Here is a 16664-nt window from a genome sequence, read left to right on the forward strand (position 1 = left end):
GGGCGAGGCGGCGGGTCCGGCTGCCGTGGGACGCTGCTGGCCGCGGGGCTGGCGAGGGCCGCGGGAGCCTGGCTCCGGGCTCCGGCGGCTGCTGATGGGAGGCGGCGGCCACCATGGGGAACAAGCAGACCATCTTCACCGAAGAGCAGCTGGACAACTACCAGGTGAGCCCAGCGCGCCCCGGCCCCCGAAGCGGCGCCTCTCCGGACCTCCCCTCTTTTTCCCGTCGCTTGCCGAGGCCTCACGAAAGCCACATCACCGGGGTTCAAGCCCGGTCGCTGCCTTCAGCTCGCAACTTGACCTTGGGCCGGTGACTTCCCCTCGCCGAGCCTCAGTTTCCCCACGCGGGGAATGAGAGCGCTTTCCAGTTGGAAGATTCTCTCAGGCGCGCCTCGCTGCAGCTACGTCTCCTGTCTCCCCCATTCAGCCTTCCTACTTCCCGCCCGAGGCTGGACCCGAGCCCCTCCCCGGCCACCCATCCCAGCGCCCACCCTGGCACGGAGATGGAGAGTTAGTAAACGTGGGCTGGGCAAAGGAGCACCCTTGGCTCCTCCCCGCCCCCCAATTCCAGGAAGAATCCCAGGAGAGGGAGTCTCTGTAAAGCAGAAATGAGCTGGGGTCTTATGTTAGCTGGGAGTGGGGTGCATCAGCCCCAAATACGGTCTTAAGTTGGGGACGTCCTGCTTATCTATTAGGGTTCCTCCTTCTGACCCCAGCACAGAGTTAACTGGAGCAAGCCAGGTACCAGCCTTACATGGTCACCTCTCCAAGATCCCTCAAGCCCCCAGCAGCCACCCCTTAGACCCTTTGAGGTCTCCCTGCCTGCAGAGCTGGCTGTCCAGATCGGGGATCCCTATGTTCTCCCACCCACAAAAAAACTTTTCTGTGGTTGCAGGATGAAGCCCAACCCCCTGGCTTGCCCAGAGCCCTGGCTAGCTGCCCAGCTCACCTCTGCAGCCCCAGTCTTCCTTTCCTGCCCTCTGCACTGCAGCCATTTTGGAACAATTCGCAGTTTCCCCAACCTGCCAGGCTCTCTCCTCCTTCCCTCTCTTTGACTGTGCTGTTTCCTGGGCCTGGGATGCCTCCCCATGCTCTCTCCAGGTGATCTCCCTCATCCTCAAGGCCCGACTCTGATGCCTCTTCCCTGACTCCCCCAGGCAGAGGGGGAGGAACTGTGTTGTCACCTGTGTACCTGGGAGAAGCATGCCAGCAGGGTCTTCATGGTTGCTTTCATGAATACTTATTTTGGCATGAAGGAAAGTGGGCTTGAATTGTGGGTTCTCTGATGTGGTTCTCTTCTGTCACCTGGAAGACCTAGTCGTCAATAACAGATTTCTCAGCTCCCCATGTGAGGCCCTGGGAAGGAGGAAGGGATTCACATTTATGTAGTGCCTGCTGTGTCCCAGGCACTGTAGTTGGGCACCCTCTATACATCAACTTATTTGCATATTACAGTGAAGTGGGTCATTTGCCCCATTTTACAGAAGAGTAAACAGAAATTGAGGAGTTATTCAGTACCCTGGTCAATCAGGGCTCACACAGGAATTTGAATCTTGAATCCAAGGCTCGTTCCTTTCATTTGCTGTGGGCTGGCCTGGGGTTGTCCCCAAGACACTCACCGCCTAGTGAGACAGACTCTCACCTCCAGCATGGCCCTTGTGGTAGAGGCAGGTGGTGGAGTGTGTTCTAGGAGAGGTCACTAGTCGGCAGTAGGATGTGTTCTAGTGGCCAGTGGGAGGCCAGCAGGGAAGGGGGCTTCAGCTTTGACTGGAAGTTTCAGAAACAATGCAGTATTTGAGCAGGCCTTCAGAGGATAGGTAGGATTTTGTCCAGCAGGGCCCCAAAGGAGGCATTCTAGGTGGAAGGGAGAGCGTGGATAAAGGCTTGGAGGTGGACACAGGCAAGCAGGCAGCCCATGCTCAGAAGCAAAGGGTAGCCTCGTTGGGGTGGTAAGCCCGGGTTCCCACTCAGCCCAACCTGGCATTGGGTTACCCGTCTGAGCCAGTCCCTGTCCTGGGTTCTGATCCTTTGCCAGAGCTGGCTAGACCCCGCTAGGCGGGTGGGAGAAATGAGAGCTGTGAAATCTGAGAGCCTTACATCTCCTTTCTGGTTTCCCATCCAGCCATGGCCAGCCAGGGCCAGTGTGTGTGACCCTGAGTTACAGGACCCACTCCCCTGAGTAACCCCCAGGGTTTCTTGGGACTTCCTAGCCTGGCAGTCTTCTCTTCCCAAGGCAAGGCACTTCCCTCCCTGGTTCTAAAGTTCAGGCTTCTGCCAGACCACTCCTCTGCATTGCACATCCATCCCCTAGACCCCCAAAACCCCAAAACAGGGCTCACTGCCTTCCCCAGAACCCACCTTACTGTCCCCCAGGCCACATTTTCAGTTAAGAACAAGTCCTGTGATTCAGCCTCTTTTGTGTCTCACCTGGGGATCCCTTCCTCTATCCCCACCGCCGGGGGCCCTGGGCCAGGCCTCCTCGGTGTCATGAGAGCTTCCTTGCCCCTCCTGTCTGCCCCCGCTTCAGCCACCCACACACTTCTGCTGCAGTCCCTTGGTTCTCCCATTCTTCCTCCCTCTCTTCCTTCTTTTCCCTTCCTCCTTTCCTTCCTTCCTTCCCTCCTTCCTTCCTCTTTCTTTCAAAAGACATGATGTACATCACCATTGTAAAGCAATTTTTCCGTACATATAATCCCTGGAGGAGCTGCATTGTCTGTGCACTCACCGATCCCCTGCTGTGTGGGAGGCCCCAGGGAGCTGTCCATAGGCTATGGACGCCTGGAGCAGCAGGGCAAGGTCAAAGGAAGGAGGAATCTTTCAAAAACACAGGTGCGAGCTTCTCCTCCCCCGTCATGGTGTCGGAAATAACAGCCTGAGGGGAGTCCAGAGCAGGGCTCATCCCGGCCTGGTCTGGGCTCCGCCAGCCTCCTCATTTCTTACCCCTTTCCCCTCGCACCTCAGGCTCCCAGCACACCAAGGCCTTCTAGCCAAGTGCTCCCTCACCTCTGGCCTCGTTCTCCTGGTGCCTTCCCCTCACCGCCTCACCAATCCAGCCTGGCTTATCTTTCTGGCCAGGCCAGGCCTCACCTCTTTGGAAAGGGCTCCCTGATCCCCTCCCCACAATCCATTCAGCTGGGAGTGCTCAGTGGGCCTGTGATACAGACACATCCCCAGTCCTCGTGGCCACAGAATGGTTTATGCTGGATCATCACCGTCCGTTTACACTCCATCACCCTTCCCGTGTGGCCCCTGTCCAGGCACAGAAGAGGCACTGGAGGATGCTGTGAAATGAATGAATGGATGAACACTTTTGAAAGCATGGCTCTAGGAGGGCAAAGAACTCCAGGCAGGGATTCTGAAGTCTCTATGGTTCAAGCCATAGCTGGGCAGTTGATGCTGAGAGCCTTAGCAAGCCACTGTCCCTTTCTGGACCTCAGTGTCCCCACCTCTAAAATGGGAATAGTTACTAACCCAGCTGTGCTCCTGTCACAGGACCATTGATGTAGAGAGATGTAAGTAATTGTAATATGGGACCAAGGTTCTATGGGAAGCTTTTGCAACTTTGCCAGTCGTGCTCTTGGGTCAGGACCTGGATACTTCCTTTCCAACCCAGGGGAGAGGAGAAAAGACTGGGGAGGGGTAAGAGGAGAACAGGAGCCAGGACCTCCCCCACTCCCAGTGTGCCAACAGCTCCCTCCAGCATAGTTGGGAGAGCCCTGGCCCTTCTCACTGGTTACCCTCAGACTGGGGTGGAGGGAGGTCTGCACCTGGAAGGCTTGGCCAGGTTGCCTTTGCTGCCTGCTCCAGGTTTCTGGGGTTTGCTAAGAAATCAGGCTGCACAGTCCCAGCTTGTCTGAGTCTTAGGCCTGCTAGGCAGAGAGTTTTCTGTCCATACTGGGTGGGGAGTGGGGTCACTGCCTCCCCAACCTGAGCCTCTCCTGGCTCCTACAGAGGAGGCATTGCCAAAGCAAAGCTGAGCCCTCAGGAGAAGCCCCTACCTTTCTAAGAAGGGCAAGGCAGGCATTATGGGAGTTCTTAGTCTAACTCCCAGGGAGCAGCAGGTGACTTAGAAGGACAGACTTGGTGGGCTAAATGGAACCTGGAAATTCCCACCAACTCTCCCCTGTTCAGCTGTCCTGAAGGTGCCCAGTAGAAAGCCTTGATGTTGTGTGCATCTTGTGGACACCCTTTCTTTGGCCCTCTTTGGCATGCAGTCAGTCCAATTGCCCTGGTGTCCAGCAGCTTCAGGTCTCATCCAGGGTGGGCCTAGCCATCTGCAAGCCTGTGCTGTGGCCAGTTTGCCCCTCATCAGAGCCAGCTCTGGTCAGCATTTGGCCCTGGGAGGCCCCGGGGCACTGGACTCTGCAGAGCCTAAGATGCTTTCTTTATGCCACAACAATGGGCAAAGGCAGAGGAGCCAAACAGCAGGGGATAGGCATAAAAGCCCTTCTCAGCTGGGCATTTTATGAAGTATTGGGGCCTTTTCACCGCATACTTCTCACCCAGGCCCAGCCTAGCCGCCAACATCAGACTCCAAGTAGTGGATACTCACCTCAGGCAGGCCAAGCTGTGGACAGAGGCAGGTCATCCAGACAGAGACAGGACCCCCTGAGATGAGTTTATAATCTGGATGACCTCAGGAGATGAGCACTCTCCCCATCCTGAGTAATGCCCACCTGGGGGTCCCCAGCAGCCTCTACCCTCACCTCTGTCAAAGGCTGCGGTTTCACCTTGGCCCCCCTCTCCACCTCCTCTCCACTCCCCTTCCCCAGGTGCCTCACCTATTCCCATGCCTTCAGATGCCAGCTCCGTGCTGTGCTTTCTGGTCTGTGCCTGGAGCTCTCAGCCTCTGAGCATGGGGCTGCTGCCTGCGGCCACTTGGGATGCAAACCACCCAACTCCACACCATGCCAGCAGGTGCCATTCTCAGGGTCACAGTGTGGATGGCACCCTCTGCAGCTGTGCACCTCAGTGGCCTTGTGGGTCCACACTCCTGAGTTGTCTCTGGAGCCACCTCTCCTGTTATCCCACAGGGTATCCCACTGGCCCTCAAATAGGCCACTGCCTTTCCGAGCTCACCATCTTCCTCCTCATTGTGCACCCCCAAGTGTACCACGCAGCCCCCCTACCCCACCCATGCACTTAGTTCCCCAGGCTTAACTAAGGACCACCACACGCTGCAGGAGGCATTCTCCAGACCCATTGGGATCTGCCATCCCCCGTGGGCAGGAGCGGGGGCAGGGAGGCGTTGTAGCAACTCTTCTGCCCTGAGTCCAGGGCTGTTCCTGTGAGGCCCTGTGGCATCGAGGGCTCTGAGGAAGCAAGGAGCCTGGGACCCATACAACTGACTGTGTGTGTGTGTTTTCCCTCAACAGGACTGCACCTTCTTCAATAAGAAAGACATCCTCAAGTAAGTGTGGCTTCTTCACCCTTTTGGGCCTGGGACTGGGGCAGGGGTGGGGGCCAGGAGACCCCGTGGGGGCTGACTGTACTAGCGGAGCTGAGACAACACTGTTCTCCATCAGGAGCCACATTCAGGCCTTAGCTTCACCCCTGGGCTACTGGAGGGACTTGAGAACTTCCTGCTCCTCCCAGGGCCCAGATCTTTCTGCCAGGAATTGAGGGTCTACTTACTACTTGCTGGACTCTGGGATAGGTGGTTTCAGGCCCATTTTCATTTAATCCTCACTGTGACCTTGTAACAAGAGTACTTTTTTATCCCCACTTTACAGATGAGGTTTAGCAACTTGGCCAAAGTCACACAGCCAGGGACTGAAGACCTGGACTTCTGACTCCAGGTCCCTTGCTATTTCACTGCATCCTGGGGCCTGCTACAGCAGGGAGTCCCTGTCTGTTAGACTAAGGGTCCCTAAGGACTCTCTGGCTCTGGCTGTGGTGTCTTTCCACTCCTGGGATGTCTAAAAGTCAGAGGCATGCCCACCAGCCTTGAGATGTCCTCCAGAGGTCTCCTTCCTTCCCAGGACAGCCCCTGTCTTTGGGGTTGGGGTATGGGCCAGGATAGGAAAGATCAGCCTCAGAGCCCCAGGCCAGACAGTGAGCAGGAATCACAGAATGCCAGGAAACCTGCCCCACACCCTTGCTGGGCTCCCCTGCCTGGGCTATCAGGTGGCACTAAAAGCCAGCAAAGTCTCAGGATCACTTCCAATGGAGATCGATGGACAGGCTAGGGCCTGTTGCAGCTTCCAAGAGAGCCGTGTTGCAGTTTGTCACTGCCCTGACCTCTGCTTGGACAGGCAGTGCCCCTCAGCTTTTGCTCTCTGCCTGGCTGTCGTTCTAACCTGTCTCCTGGGTGGGCAGGGGACACCCCACTTCCACCACCTCAGAGAGGCAGGGTGAGGAGCAAAGCCCCCAGGCCTGGCATCGGTCGGCCTGGGCTCTACCCCCACGTCCTGGCTCTGTGGCCTTGGGCAAGCATTTGACCTCCCTGAACCTCAGTTTCCTCTGCAGAAGGGGGTTGATGATACCCACCCTCATAGCGCTGCTGAGAGTCAGTCACACCAGAGTGCGGTGTTTGATAAATGGGATTTGGCCTGTAGCTTGCGTGATGGCAGAGCTGAGGTTCCCCTTTGGACAGGATGGTTCCCAGCACTGTAATAACACAGCCACAGCCGCTGGCATTCTTGTGGCACCTCTTACTTTTCCAAGATCTTGACATAAATCCTCACTTAAGCCTGACCATGTTTGTCCTCTGTTGAAGGGAGCTCCATCACCCCGCTCCTGTCTTTGTGGATGCCAAGCCCAAGGGCTGCTTGTCCCCTGAGGCCCACGACCATTTCCATCTGGCAGTGAAGGCCCCTTGCCCAGCCTTTGTACTGGCTGTCCCCACTGCCTGGAGAGCCCTTTCTCGTCTCCTCTACCCACAGCCTGGCTCTGCATCCTTTTTGTCCCAACTCCAGAGTCATCTCCTTCACGAGCCTCCGACTCCCTGCCCCTCCCAGTGCTCACATAGCTGCTCTTACAGCCTGGTAGGGGCTCTGTGGGCTTGTGGGTTCTGGTCGCCCCTAGACTTGCCATCAGGCAGGACTCAGGCCTCCCCGAGCCTGCCATCAGGCATGGTACCTGTTAGCCACCTGTGAGCACTTAAGAGTGTGGGGGTGAAGGACGGATAGGATTGGCTAGGGGAGCACGTTATAGGCTGGGGAGCAGCAGGGATGAGGACATAGGCCCCTCCACCCCACCCTCCAGTGGTCTTACTGAGAGCACCAAGGTTGCCCGTAGGGGAAGAGGGGAGAATGGTACAAAGGCCAGACCAGGAATTGGATCCAATATGATAGGCCTTAGGGGGTGTTCCTGGCACTTGGCGAGTGAGGGACTTGGGGAGGGCCCCCCACAGATCTGGCCTGCCTAACTCTGCACCCATCGGCACCCCAGTTCTGTAGCTCCGCACCAGAGCAAAGGCCAAGACTGGGTCCCAAAAGGGGTGAAGGAGCCCTCTAGGCAGCTGGACACCCCTTCCATAGCTCCCTCTGCCTGTTCTGTCACTGCTTCATTCAGGCTCTGCCTCTGGGTTAGCACTCATTGGGACCCAGGGGACTAGACTTGGTGCTTTTTCTGCAGAGTGGTCATGGGTGGAGGGGAGAGAGAGGAAGCCCCCCTGGGAGCAGGAGCCCTGGGATCTGGTCCCCACTGTGTCACACCTTCTGTGTCTCAGTTGCCATATCTGCAGCCCGAGGATGACAGTGCTTACTAGAGCTGTTCTGTGGCTGGGAAGGCTGGGTGACAGTGGAGTTAATCAGCACAAAGGGCTACCTGGTGTTTCATTGCCCACCCATCCACCCTTAGGGAAGGATAGTGAGACAAAGCAGGGTGTGGGGTTCCTATCCATGGAGGGACCAGGCCTGGCCATGTTCCAGTTCCAGCCCCTTCACTTTTCTCCAGTCTTCTCTCTGGGCTCCAGTAGAGGCCAGCGTGACTGACACCTTGGCCAGGCGAGCCCTCTCCATCATTCACATCTCAGGTCCAGGTGGCATAACTGAGGCCGGGAGCCCAGAGAGGGCAAGGAGCCAAGACCAGCCCAGCAGCACCCTGCAGGTCAGCCACGGAGCCTGGGCCACTGCGTGTCTGCCCCTCCCAAGGGCCTTTCAGTGCTTCTGTCCCCGTCCCCACCTGAGTGGTTTGCTTGGTAAGCTGCACCCTGAGTACTGACCAGATGGCGAGGAGGAAACTTGAGCAGGAGGGTTTTCTTTGCAGCTTGGGGCCCAGCTCTCTGGTAGCCTTGGGTCAGTGATACCAAGTCACAGATAACCATGGGGGCAGTTCTTCCCACCCAGGTAGCTCCAATTGCTCCCCAGGGGATAGTTTTTCCACCCCTACACTGAGCACAAGTGGTCCGGCCACCTTGCTTTCTATAGGTAAGAGCTGGTGCTTTGATTCCCCCCTCATTAGGCTGTGCTCCTGAATGAGTGGGACAGGAGTCCTTGTCCCTTTGGTACAGAGAGGCCCACCCAGCCAGCACCCCAAGCTATTTGCCTATTTGTTGCTTTATTGTTTACTTTCTCAACTTTTTAAACACTTTGTGTAATCTATTTTAGTTATCTTTAAGTTTTTATTACACATGTAATACAGGATGAGTGTAGAAGAATTAGAAAATAAAGCCTGTAAAGAGAAGTGGAAAAAATTACCTAAATCCTACCGCCCAGAAATAGAGACTGGTAATCTTTTGGTATCTGTTGTACCAGTATTTTTCTTTCGTATGTGTTTACCAAAAAGTCAGATTGTGTTGTTTTGAAATATGCTTAAAATTGTTTTTCCTTAGGCAAATTGTAAAAATAGGTAAAGCTGTGGAAAACAGTATGGTGGATCCTTAAAAAATTAAAAATAGAACCACCATATGATGCAGCAGTTCTTTCTGGGTATATACCCAAAATAATTGAAAGCAGGGTCTCAAAGAGATATTTGCACACCCATGTTCACAGCAGCGTTATGGACAAGAGCTAAAAGGTGGAAGCAGCCCAAGTGTCCATCAGCAGATGAATGGATAGATAAAATGTGGTATATATATGGAGAGGAATATTCTTTAGCCTTAAAAAGGAAGGAAATTCTGGCCGGCCCGGTGGTGCACTCGGTAGAGTGCGGCACTTGGGAGTGTGGCGGCGCTCCCGCCGAGGGTTCGGATCCCATATAGAGACCGGTCCGCTCACTGGTTGAGCGAGGTGCGGGCGCGACACCGAGGGTTGTGATCCCGTTGCCGGTCACGAAAAAAGACAAAAAAAAAAAAAAAGGAAAAGGAAAAAGGAAGGAAATTCTAACACATGCTACAACATGGATGTACCTTGAGGACATTATGCTGAGTGAAATGAACCAGTCACAAAAGGACAAATACTGTATGATTCCACTCATGTGAGGTACTTAGAGCAGGCATATTCATAGAGACAGAAAGTAGAATGGTAGTTGTCAGAGGCTGGGTTAGGGGGAAGGGGGATGTTAGTGTTTAATGGGTACAGTTTCAATATTGTAAGGTGGAAAGAGTTCTGAAGATGGACGGTGGTGATGGTTGTACGACAATGTGAATGTACTTAGTGCCACTGAACTGTACACCTAACAGTGGTTAAGATGGTAAACTTTATGTTATGGACATTTTACTACAACTTAAGAAAGATTTTTGATGGTTAGGATGGTAAATTTTATGTCATTTTATCACAATTTTTAGAAATTAAAAAAATAATATTGAGTAATTTATTGATAAGAAAAAAGAAACAAAAATTATCTTACCCCCATCCCCACCACCTGAGATGATCACTGCTAACATTTTAGTGAACAGCCTTCCTTTTGGTCTTTCTTTTCTTTGGTGTATAGATGTGGACACTCTTATTTATTTATTAATTTATTTTTAATGGGATCATACTGTACATTCTGCTTTTTTCCCTTAACATCTTGTGAACAACTTTCAATATCATTAGATATTCTTCTATAATATTTTAAATGGTTGCTTTTTTTTTTTTTTAAAGAAAAATTTTTTTTCAGTGAATGGTTGCTTTTAATGGATGTTCCTTCCTTCATTTTGCTGGACATTTAGGTTTCCAACTTTTCACATTTTAATTAGTACTGCAGTGAATATCCGTAGGCACCATCACAGAACTGCACATGTCTGGGATTATTTCCTTAAGGTAAATTTCTAACAGATTTCAGGATCAAATATATGAATATTTTTAAGACTTTTGATTTTTGCCCACACTGGCTGTTAAATGTTTTTTGTCTTCTGACCTCAAATCATTTACTAAATAACCCAAAGTTCTGAAAACTCAGCCACCTATAGCACCAACATACACTGTACATAAATGAAGCCATCCAGTCTGGTGGGAACGCTTTAGCCCTGGTATTTGCAGAAACAGCTGCTCCCAGCTCCAGCTAGTTGTTGCCTTGGGGGAATCCAGGCTCAGTGTGATTGGCAAATTCAGCTTATAATGTAAAATCTTTTAGTTTTTGAATTCTGGCAACTAAATTCTAAATTTCAATTTGTTGTTTTAATTTAATTATTTTTAAATACTATGTGAAAGCCAGGCATGAATGTGGACCACAGGTTTGTGACTTTCAGAAGAATCCATCTTTTCCCTGCTGATGAAATGCTGTTAGTTCTGATCTAATTTTCATTTATATTTGGGCCTTCCTCTTCCACTAGTCTGCCTTGTCTATGCCAATGTCTTTTCCATACTGTTTTACTTATTATAGCTTTAAATTGTGTTTTAACATCTGCTAAAGTCAAGTGTTTCCCCCAATTGCTGTTTTTTTAGATTTTCCTCCTTACTTTTCTACATTTATTCTTCTAAACAAATTTTTGAATCAGGCTGGCAAGTTCCCAAATAGATCCTTTGCAGATTTTTAGTATTATATTCATTTTACAGAAAAATAAAGAGAGGGTTGTCATCATTACAGTATTAAGCCTTTCCAATCAGGAATATACAGCAGTTATCTAACTACCTAAAATACAATTATTTTATATCCTTTGGTAAAGTTTTATGGTTTTCTTCATATACATTTCATATTAATTTTATACTTAGTTTTTGTTTTTTTGTTCTTTTAAATTGTGAATTCGATCTTTTCAATCATATTTTTGAATAGGTTAATGATGATATATAGAAAAGCTATTGTGTAGAAAAGTTTCTGAGCTCTAATTCAAATATTTTTTAAGCTGATTATTTTTTATTTTCCAGCAAATAATGATAATTTGCCTTCTCCTTTCCAATAGTTAACTGTACTATTTTATTGTCTTAACTAATTATATTGACTAGCATTCCCAGGGAGTAATGTTATATAATAATGGTGATTGTAGGCATCCCACTTTTATGGGTATATCTCCAGTATTTTATCATTTAAGTATGATGTTGGATGTTGATCTGAAATAAAGAAATATCCTTTTGTTTCTGCTCCTGAGCAGAAACTCCTTTTGTTTCTGTTTTACTAAGAATTCTAAGGTTTTTTATTGACAAAAATAATACATACCTTAAAAATACCTTTTATTTTTATTAATAAATACTTTTAAAAATTCAAGCAACTCAGAAGCAGGTATAGTAGTAAGTAAAAGTCAGCCTCCTTCTTTCAGTCCTCTTCATTCCCACTTCACAGGGACCATCAGTTGTAAATATGTGGTGTATAACTTTTTCAGATACTTTTTCTGTGTCCATACAATCATGTAGTCATAAATGCATCTATCAAAGTGATCAAAAAATTTTTTTGCTTGTTAATATGATTTATATTCACAGATTTCCAAACACCGAACCATCCTTGCATTCTGGAATAAATCCTACTTGGTCCTAATGTATTATTCTTTTTTTTTTTTTTGTCTTTTTCCGTGTCCGGCAACGGATCGCAACCCTCAGTGTCGCCCCCGTACCGGACCGGGACCAGCAACGGGATCGCAGCCCTTGGCGCTGCTCCCGCGCCTCGCTCAGCCAGTGAGCGGGAACCGGTCTGTATGTGGGATCCGAACCCTCGGTGGGAGCGCCGCCGCGCTTCCCAAGCGGTGCACTGTAGCAGTGTGCCACCGGGCCAGCCCCCTAATGTATTATTCTTTTAAATACTGTATTAGTCCATTTATGTTGCTTATAACAAAATACATGGGACTGGGTAATTTGTAAAGAAAGTGAAATTTATTGCTTACAGTTTTGGAAGCTAAGAAGTCCAAAGTCCAGGGAACACATCTGGTGAGAGCCTTGGTGGCAATGACAGTGACAGTAGGGTATCACATTGTGAAAATGGTGGAGCAGAGAGATCAGAGAGAGAGAGCAAGAGGACAACTTCCTCATTCACTCTCCTTTTAAAGCCCTCCAGACCATGACCATGACCACCATTTTTAATTCACTCAGTACTGCATGGTCCTGCAATCTAATCACCTCTTCAAGGCACTACCTTTTAATTACCATGATAGGATTTTGCACCCTCAACAGTTTCAGTGAGGATTAAGCTTCTACTATGTGAAACTTGGGGACACAATTCAAGCTTCAGTGAGTTTTGGGGGAACATAATTCAATCCACTACATTCTGTTGGATTTGATTTACCAATTTTTTTTTTTTTTTTTTTTGTGGCTGGCAGGTATGGGGATCTGAATCTTTGACCCTGGTGTTATTAGCACCATGCACTCCCGAGTGAACTAACCAGTATGTTATTTTATAAGGTCTTGTGTTAGTATGTGCAAGTGCTGTTGGCCCATTCTGGATGCTACCTGTTGGGTTCTGGGTGTCAGTGTTCTTATTAACTTTCTAAAGTAAACTGGGAGGCTTTCACTTTTTTGCCCCATGCTCTGGTGCAGTTCAAGTAGTGTAAGTATTATTTCTGGTCCTGAATGTTATGATAGGACTAAAATGTAAATATTCTTGAACTCAGTGCCCTTTATTGGGGGGAGGGGTGACATGTGACGTTCTTTGACAGTATTTAGTTTCTCCCACAGTGATCTGGGTTTTCAAATTCTCTTTGGGTTTTCCTTTAAAAAAAAGAAAAAAAAAAGCCAACATCACTTTAGTCATTGTTTCAGAACAGATTTCTGTGCCAGGGCAGAAGCCAGCCTTCCTACCCCAGAAGACACCTCCTCAACCCTTCCCAAGACCCTCATCCAAGTCCAGCCCTTCCAGGAAGCCCTTGACGTGGCAGACAGCGTGCTAATAGCTACCAGATGAGGGCCAAGTGGTTTTACTAACGTCATCCTATTTAATCCTTACAAGTGTGAGAATGGTTGGACAGTCCCCAGATTACTGATAGGGATGTTTATTCTCAGATGGGTTAACCCACTTACCCAAGGCCATACCCCTAGTGAGAGGCGTGGCAGGGCGCCAACCTCAGCCTGACTTCATGCTCCTGCTACAGTCACCTCACATAACTAGAGGTATAAACCAACGCCCAGAAACACCAACATGACACCCCAACGCATGGGGGGAGTGTCAAGGTCAGGTGGGAAACGTAACAGTTGAAAACGCAACAGATGTCCCAAAAGTGCATGAATTGTGAAACTTAAGTTGTGTTCCGTGGTTTGGGGACAGTGTAAAAGATGGCAAAATTCTTCTCAAAGCCAAAAATAGGAGCAAAGAGTACCCTTCGAGTACCCTCTTGTGGAGAGTCCCTGCTTGAGCCTGCCACCCTGGTATTTACTGACCCCTCTCACCCAAAGGACAGGTTTTTGGGATTTCCCCCTCCTGCTCTGTCTCCAACCAGTGGAGCTTCCTTGTGACCTCAGGCCCTTTCACAGGGATGTGTGATTGGGAAAAGGAGCCTGTGGCATTTTGCTTTTGTTTGCCCGGGGCAAGGTCTGAAGGCCTGAAGGTGCTGATGTGCTCACCAGGATGGCTTAGCTTGCAGGAAGGAGCCAAGAAATCGGAATGCAAAGGTCCTGGGTTCACGTCCTCTCCTTGCAGCTCCAGCTCATTGCCTGTATAAGCTGGAGCAGGCACTTAACCCTTTGAGCCTCAGTTTTCCCACCTGAAAAATGGGAGACTAATACCTACTTCTCAGGGTAGTTTGGGGATTAAAGTGAGTAATCCACACAGAGAATGAGCCCAGGGCTGCACAGAGTGAGCACTTGCTAAACAGTAGCTGATGTTATCTGTGTGAGCTGGGTAAGTAGTTAAGTGCTCTGCTAGAGAGGGCTGGACAGCAGGACAACAAGATTGGGTAGGACCCAAGGGATGATTAAGTGGCTGTGCTAAAGGCCTTGCTAAGGGTGGGCCTGGGGGTGTCAGTGGGTGAGGCTACTTAGAAGACTCAGGCTGGGGCCAGCCCGGTGGTGCACTGGAGAGTGCGCCGCTTGGGAGCGTGGTGGCGCTCCTGCCAAGGGTTCGGATCCCATGTGGAGACCGGTTCCCGCTCACTGGCTGAGCGCGGTGCGGGCCCAACACCGAGGGTTGAGATCCCATTGCCGGTCCCCGGTACGGGCGTGACACTGAGGGCTGCGATCCCGTTACTGGTCAGTAAAAAAGACAAAAAGGAAAGAAAAAAAAAAAAAGAAGACTCAGGCTGATCTAGCTTTGGGGTTGGCAGGGTAGGCCCAGGTGCAGGATATATGAGGTCATAATTTGACCTAACCCCCAGCAGCCTGGGGCCTCACCTTGGGCAGGTTACCTACTGAGGCCCCCAATCAATGCTCCATACATTTGTCCTCTCCTCTGGCCACACTTCATGGGCACAATTTCATCTGAATACAACTTGTACCTGTCTTGAGGTGGGGAGTTCCTGGGATTATCTGGGATGGCAGAGACTGGGACAAGGAAACACAGGGCAGACTGAATAATGGGGGGTGGAGGGCTTCCAAGTGAGACAGTGTCAGGATGCCTCATACCCTTGAAGGTCCATGTAGCACGTTAGGCAGGGCTTGTGTTCCAGGAGGGTGTGGCCCTGGGCTTTTGAGCAAGGCAGGAGGATGGGACAGGAGCTGGGAACCCGACACATTAGTGAGGAGGCCAGGCCCAGGTTGCCAGCCTGGTCTCGATGGTTCCTAGCTGGAGGGAGGTTGCCATGGCCCATTCACAGGGCTTCCGGAGGATGTAAGGGCTGAAAGCTTTTACAGAGCTCTCAGAGACCGAAGCCTCAGGGCCTAGGTTGGGTGGGGAGGGGTGGGCAAGAACTGGGCCAGGACTCTGATGGGCCCTCAGGAATGGCAGCAGGAGGGGTGGTTAAGAGTTTCCGCCCTGGGTTTCCACAGTCCTGGGTTCCAGCCATGGCCCGTGATACTTCCTAGTGTGTGGTCTAGGACAAATCGCTTTCACGTCTTCAGTTTGCTGAGCTATAAACTGGTGTTATGAAGCATCTTTCTGCACAGTGAGGAGAAGGGTTAAATAAGGTGACATGTGTTAAGTGCTTAGCACAGTGCCCAGAGCATAGAAAACCCTTATAAGGGCCCAAAGGGTGTGTGGGGGGGAGATCTGGTTGCAGGTCCCGGGGATGGGGAACTGGGGTGATGGTGGTGGTGGTGGTGGTGGTGGTGGTGGTGGTGGTGATGGTGTGTGTGGGTGGTGGAAACAGAGAGGGCCGGGACACAAGCTGGTTATTACCACTGGGATCTGGCAGAACACACCTCCCTCCCAAAGCCCACAGCCTGTGGGCAGAGCAGTGGCCTCCCATTGGCTACTCTCTTGGTCCTGACTCAGGAGAGTCTTCAGCTCCAGAGGTAGAGGCCCAGGCAGGGTGGTATCAAGCCTCTGGGGGCTCAGGGTGTCACCCCCTCTAGCATTTTTCCTCTGCTTCCCTCTCAGGCTCCATGCACGGTTCTACGAGCTGGCCCCCAACCTTGTCCCAATGGACTACAGGAAGAGCCCCATCGTCCACGTGCCGATGAGCCTCATCATCCAGATGCCAGAGCTCCGGGTACGTGGGAGGCCCCTGCTGCTGGGGGGCAGGTGGGCTGGGGGATGGGCAGCAGAGTCTCCCAGACCTGGGCTGAACCTGGCTTCACCCTTCATGGCTGTGTGGCCCTGAGCAGATCACAGAACCTCTCTGTGCCTCAGTTTCCTCATCTGCACTCTGTGAACAAATGAGTGCTGTGCATCAGTGGCTGCCCACTGCCCGGCTGTTGGCCTGTGCTCACTTGCTTGCCCTTTGCTAAGTGGCCACAGCCTGCTGTGCCTGGCAGACCTCTGTCTGCTTTTCTAGATCATTTTCCTGTCTCCCCCTTGTCTGGCCATGGTTTCTCACTGAGGTCAGCGTGGTCATCGTGGCATCACTTCTCAGGCTTTGACGTACACATAAGACACCTGGAAATCTTTTCAAAATGCCAATTCAGGTTCAGTACACCTGGGGTAGGGGTAAGACTCGATTTCTAACAAGCTCCCAGGTGAGGCCGATGCTGTCAGTCCTCAGACCATATGTATACTTGAATGTTTCATTTCATGAGTTTCTTACCCATAACTTGTAAAGTGTGCTCCAACATTAAGAAGACATTTGGGGGGCCGGCCTGGTGGCACACTGCTACAGTGCACCGCTTGGGAGCGTGGCGGTGCGCTCCCGCCAAGGGTTCAGATCCCACATACAGACCGGTTCCCGCTCACTGGCTGAGCAAGGTGCGGGTGCAACACCGAGGGTTGCGATCCCGTTGCCAGTCCTGGTCCGGTACGGGCGCGACACTGAGGGTTGCGATCCATTGCCGGACACAAAAAAAGACAAAAAAAAAAAAAAAAAAAAAAAAAAAAGAAGAAGACATTTGGGGCACAACTCCACATTGCTG

The 16664-nt window shown here is 50.9% G+C and overlaps 1 protein-coding gene across 2 annotated transcripts in view; it reads left to right on the forward strand.

The window, feature by feature from the left end:
- Positions 1 to 70: 70 nt before the first annotated feature.
- Positions 71 to 16664, forward strand: part of CIB2 (calcium and integrin binding family member 2) — a 21950-nt gene continuing 5356 nt past the window's right edge. For both annotated transcript variants that reach the window (XM_008586256.1, XM_008586257.1), the window contains exons 1-3: positions 71 to 164; positions 5376 to 5410; positions 15697 to 15808. In XM_008586256.1, coding sequence (XP_008584478.1) covers positions 114 to 164; positions 5376 to 5410; positions 15697 to 15808 — 198 coding nt within the window. In that variant the 5' untranslated portion in view covers positions 71 to 113. The remainder of the gene's footprint in view (positions 165 to 5375; positions 5411 to 15696; positions 15809 to 16664) is intronic.

This window comes from Galeopterus variegatus, unplaced genomic scaffold (genome assembly GCF_000696425.1).
Source record: "Galeopterus variegatus unplaced genomic scaffold, G_variegatus-3.0.2 Scaffold3904, whole genome shotgun sequence".
In the NCBI taxonomy this organism is placed as follows: Eukaryota; Metazoa; Chordata; class Mammalia; order Dermoptera; family Cynocephalidae; genus Galeopterus; species Galeopterus variegatus.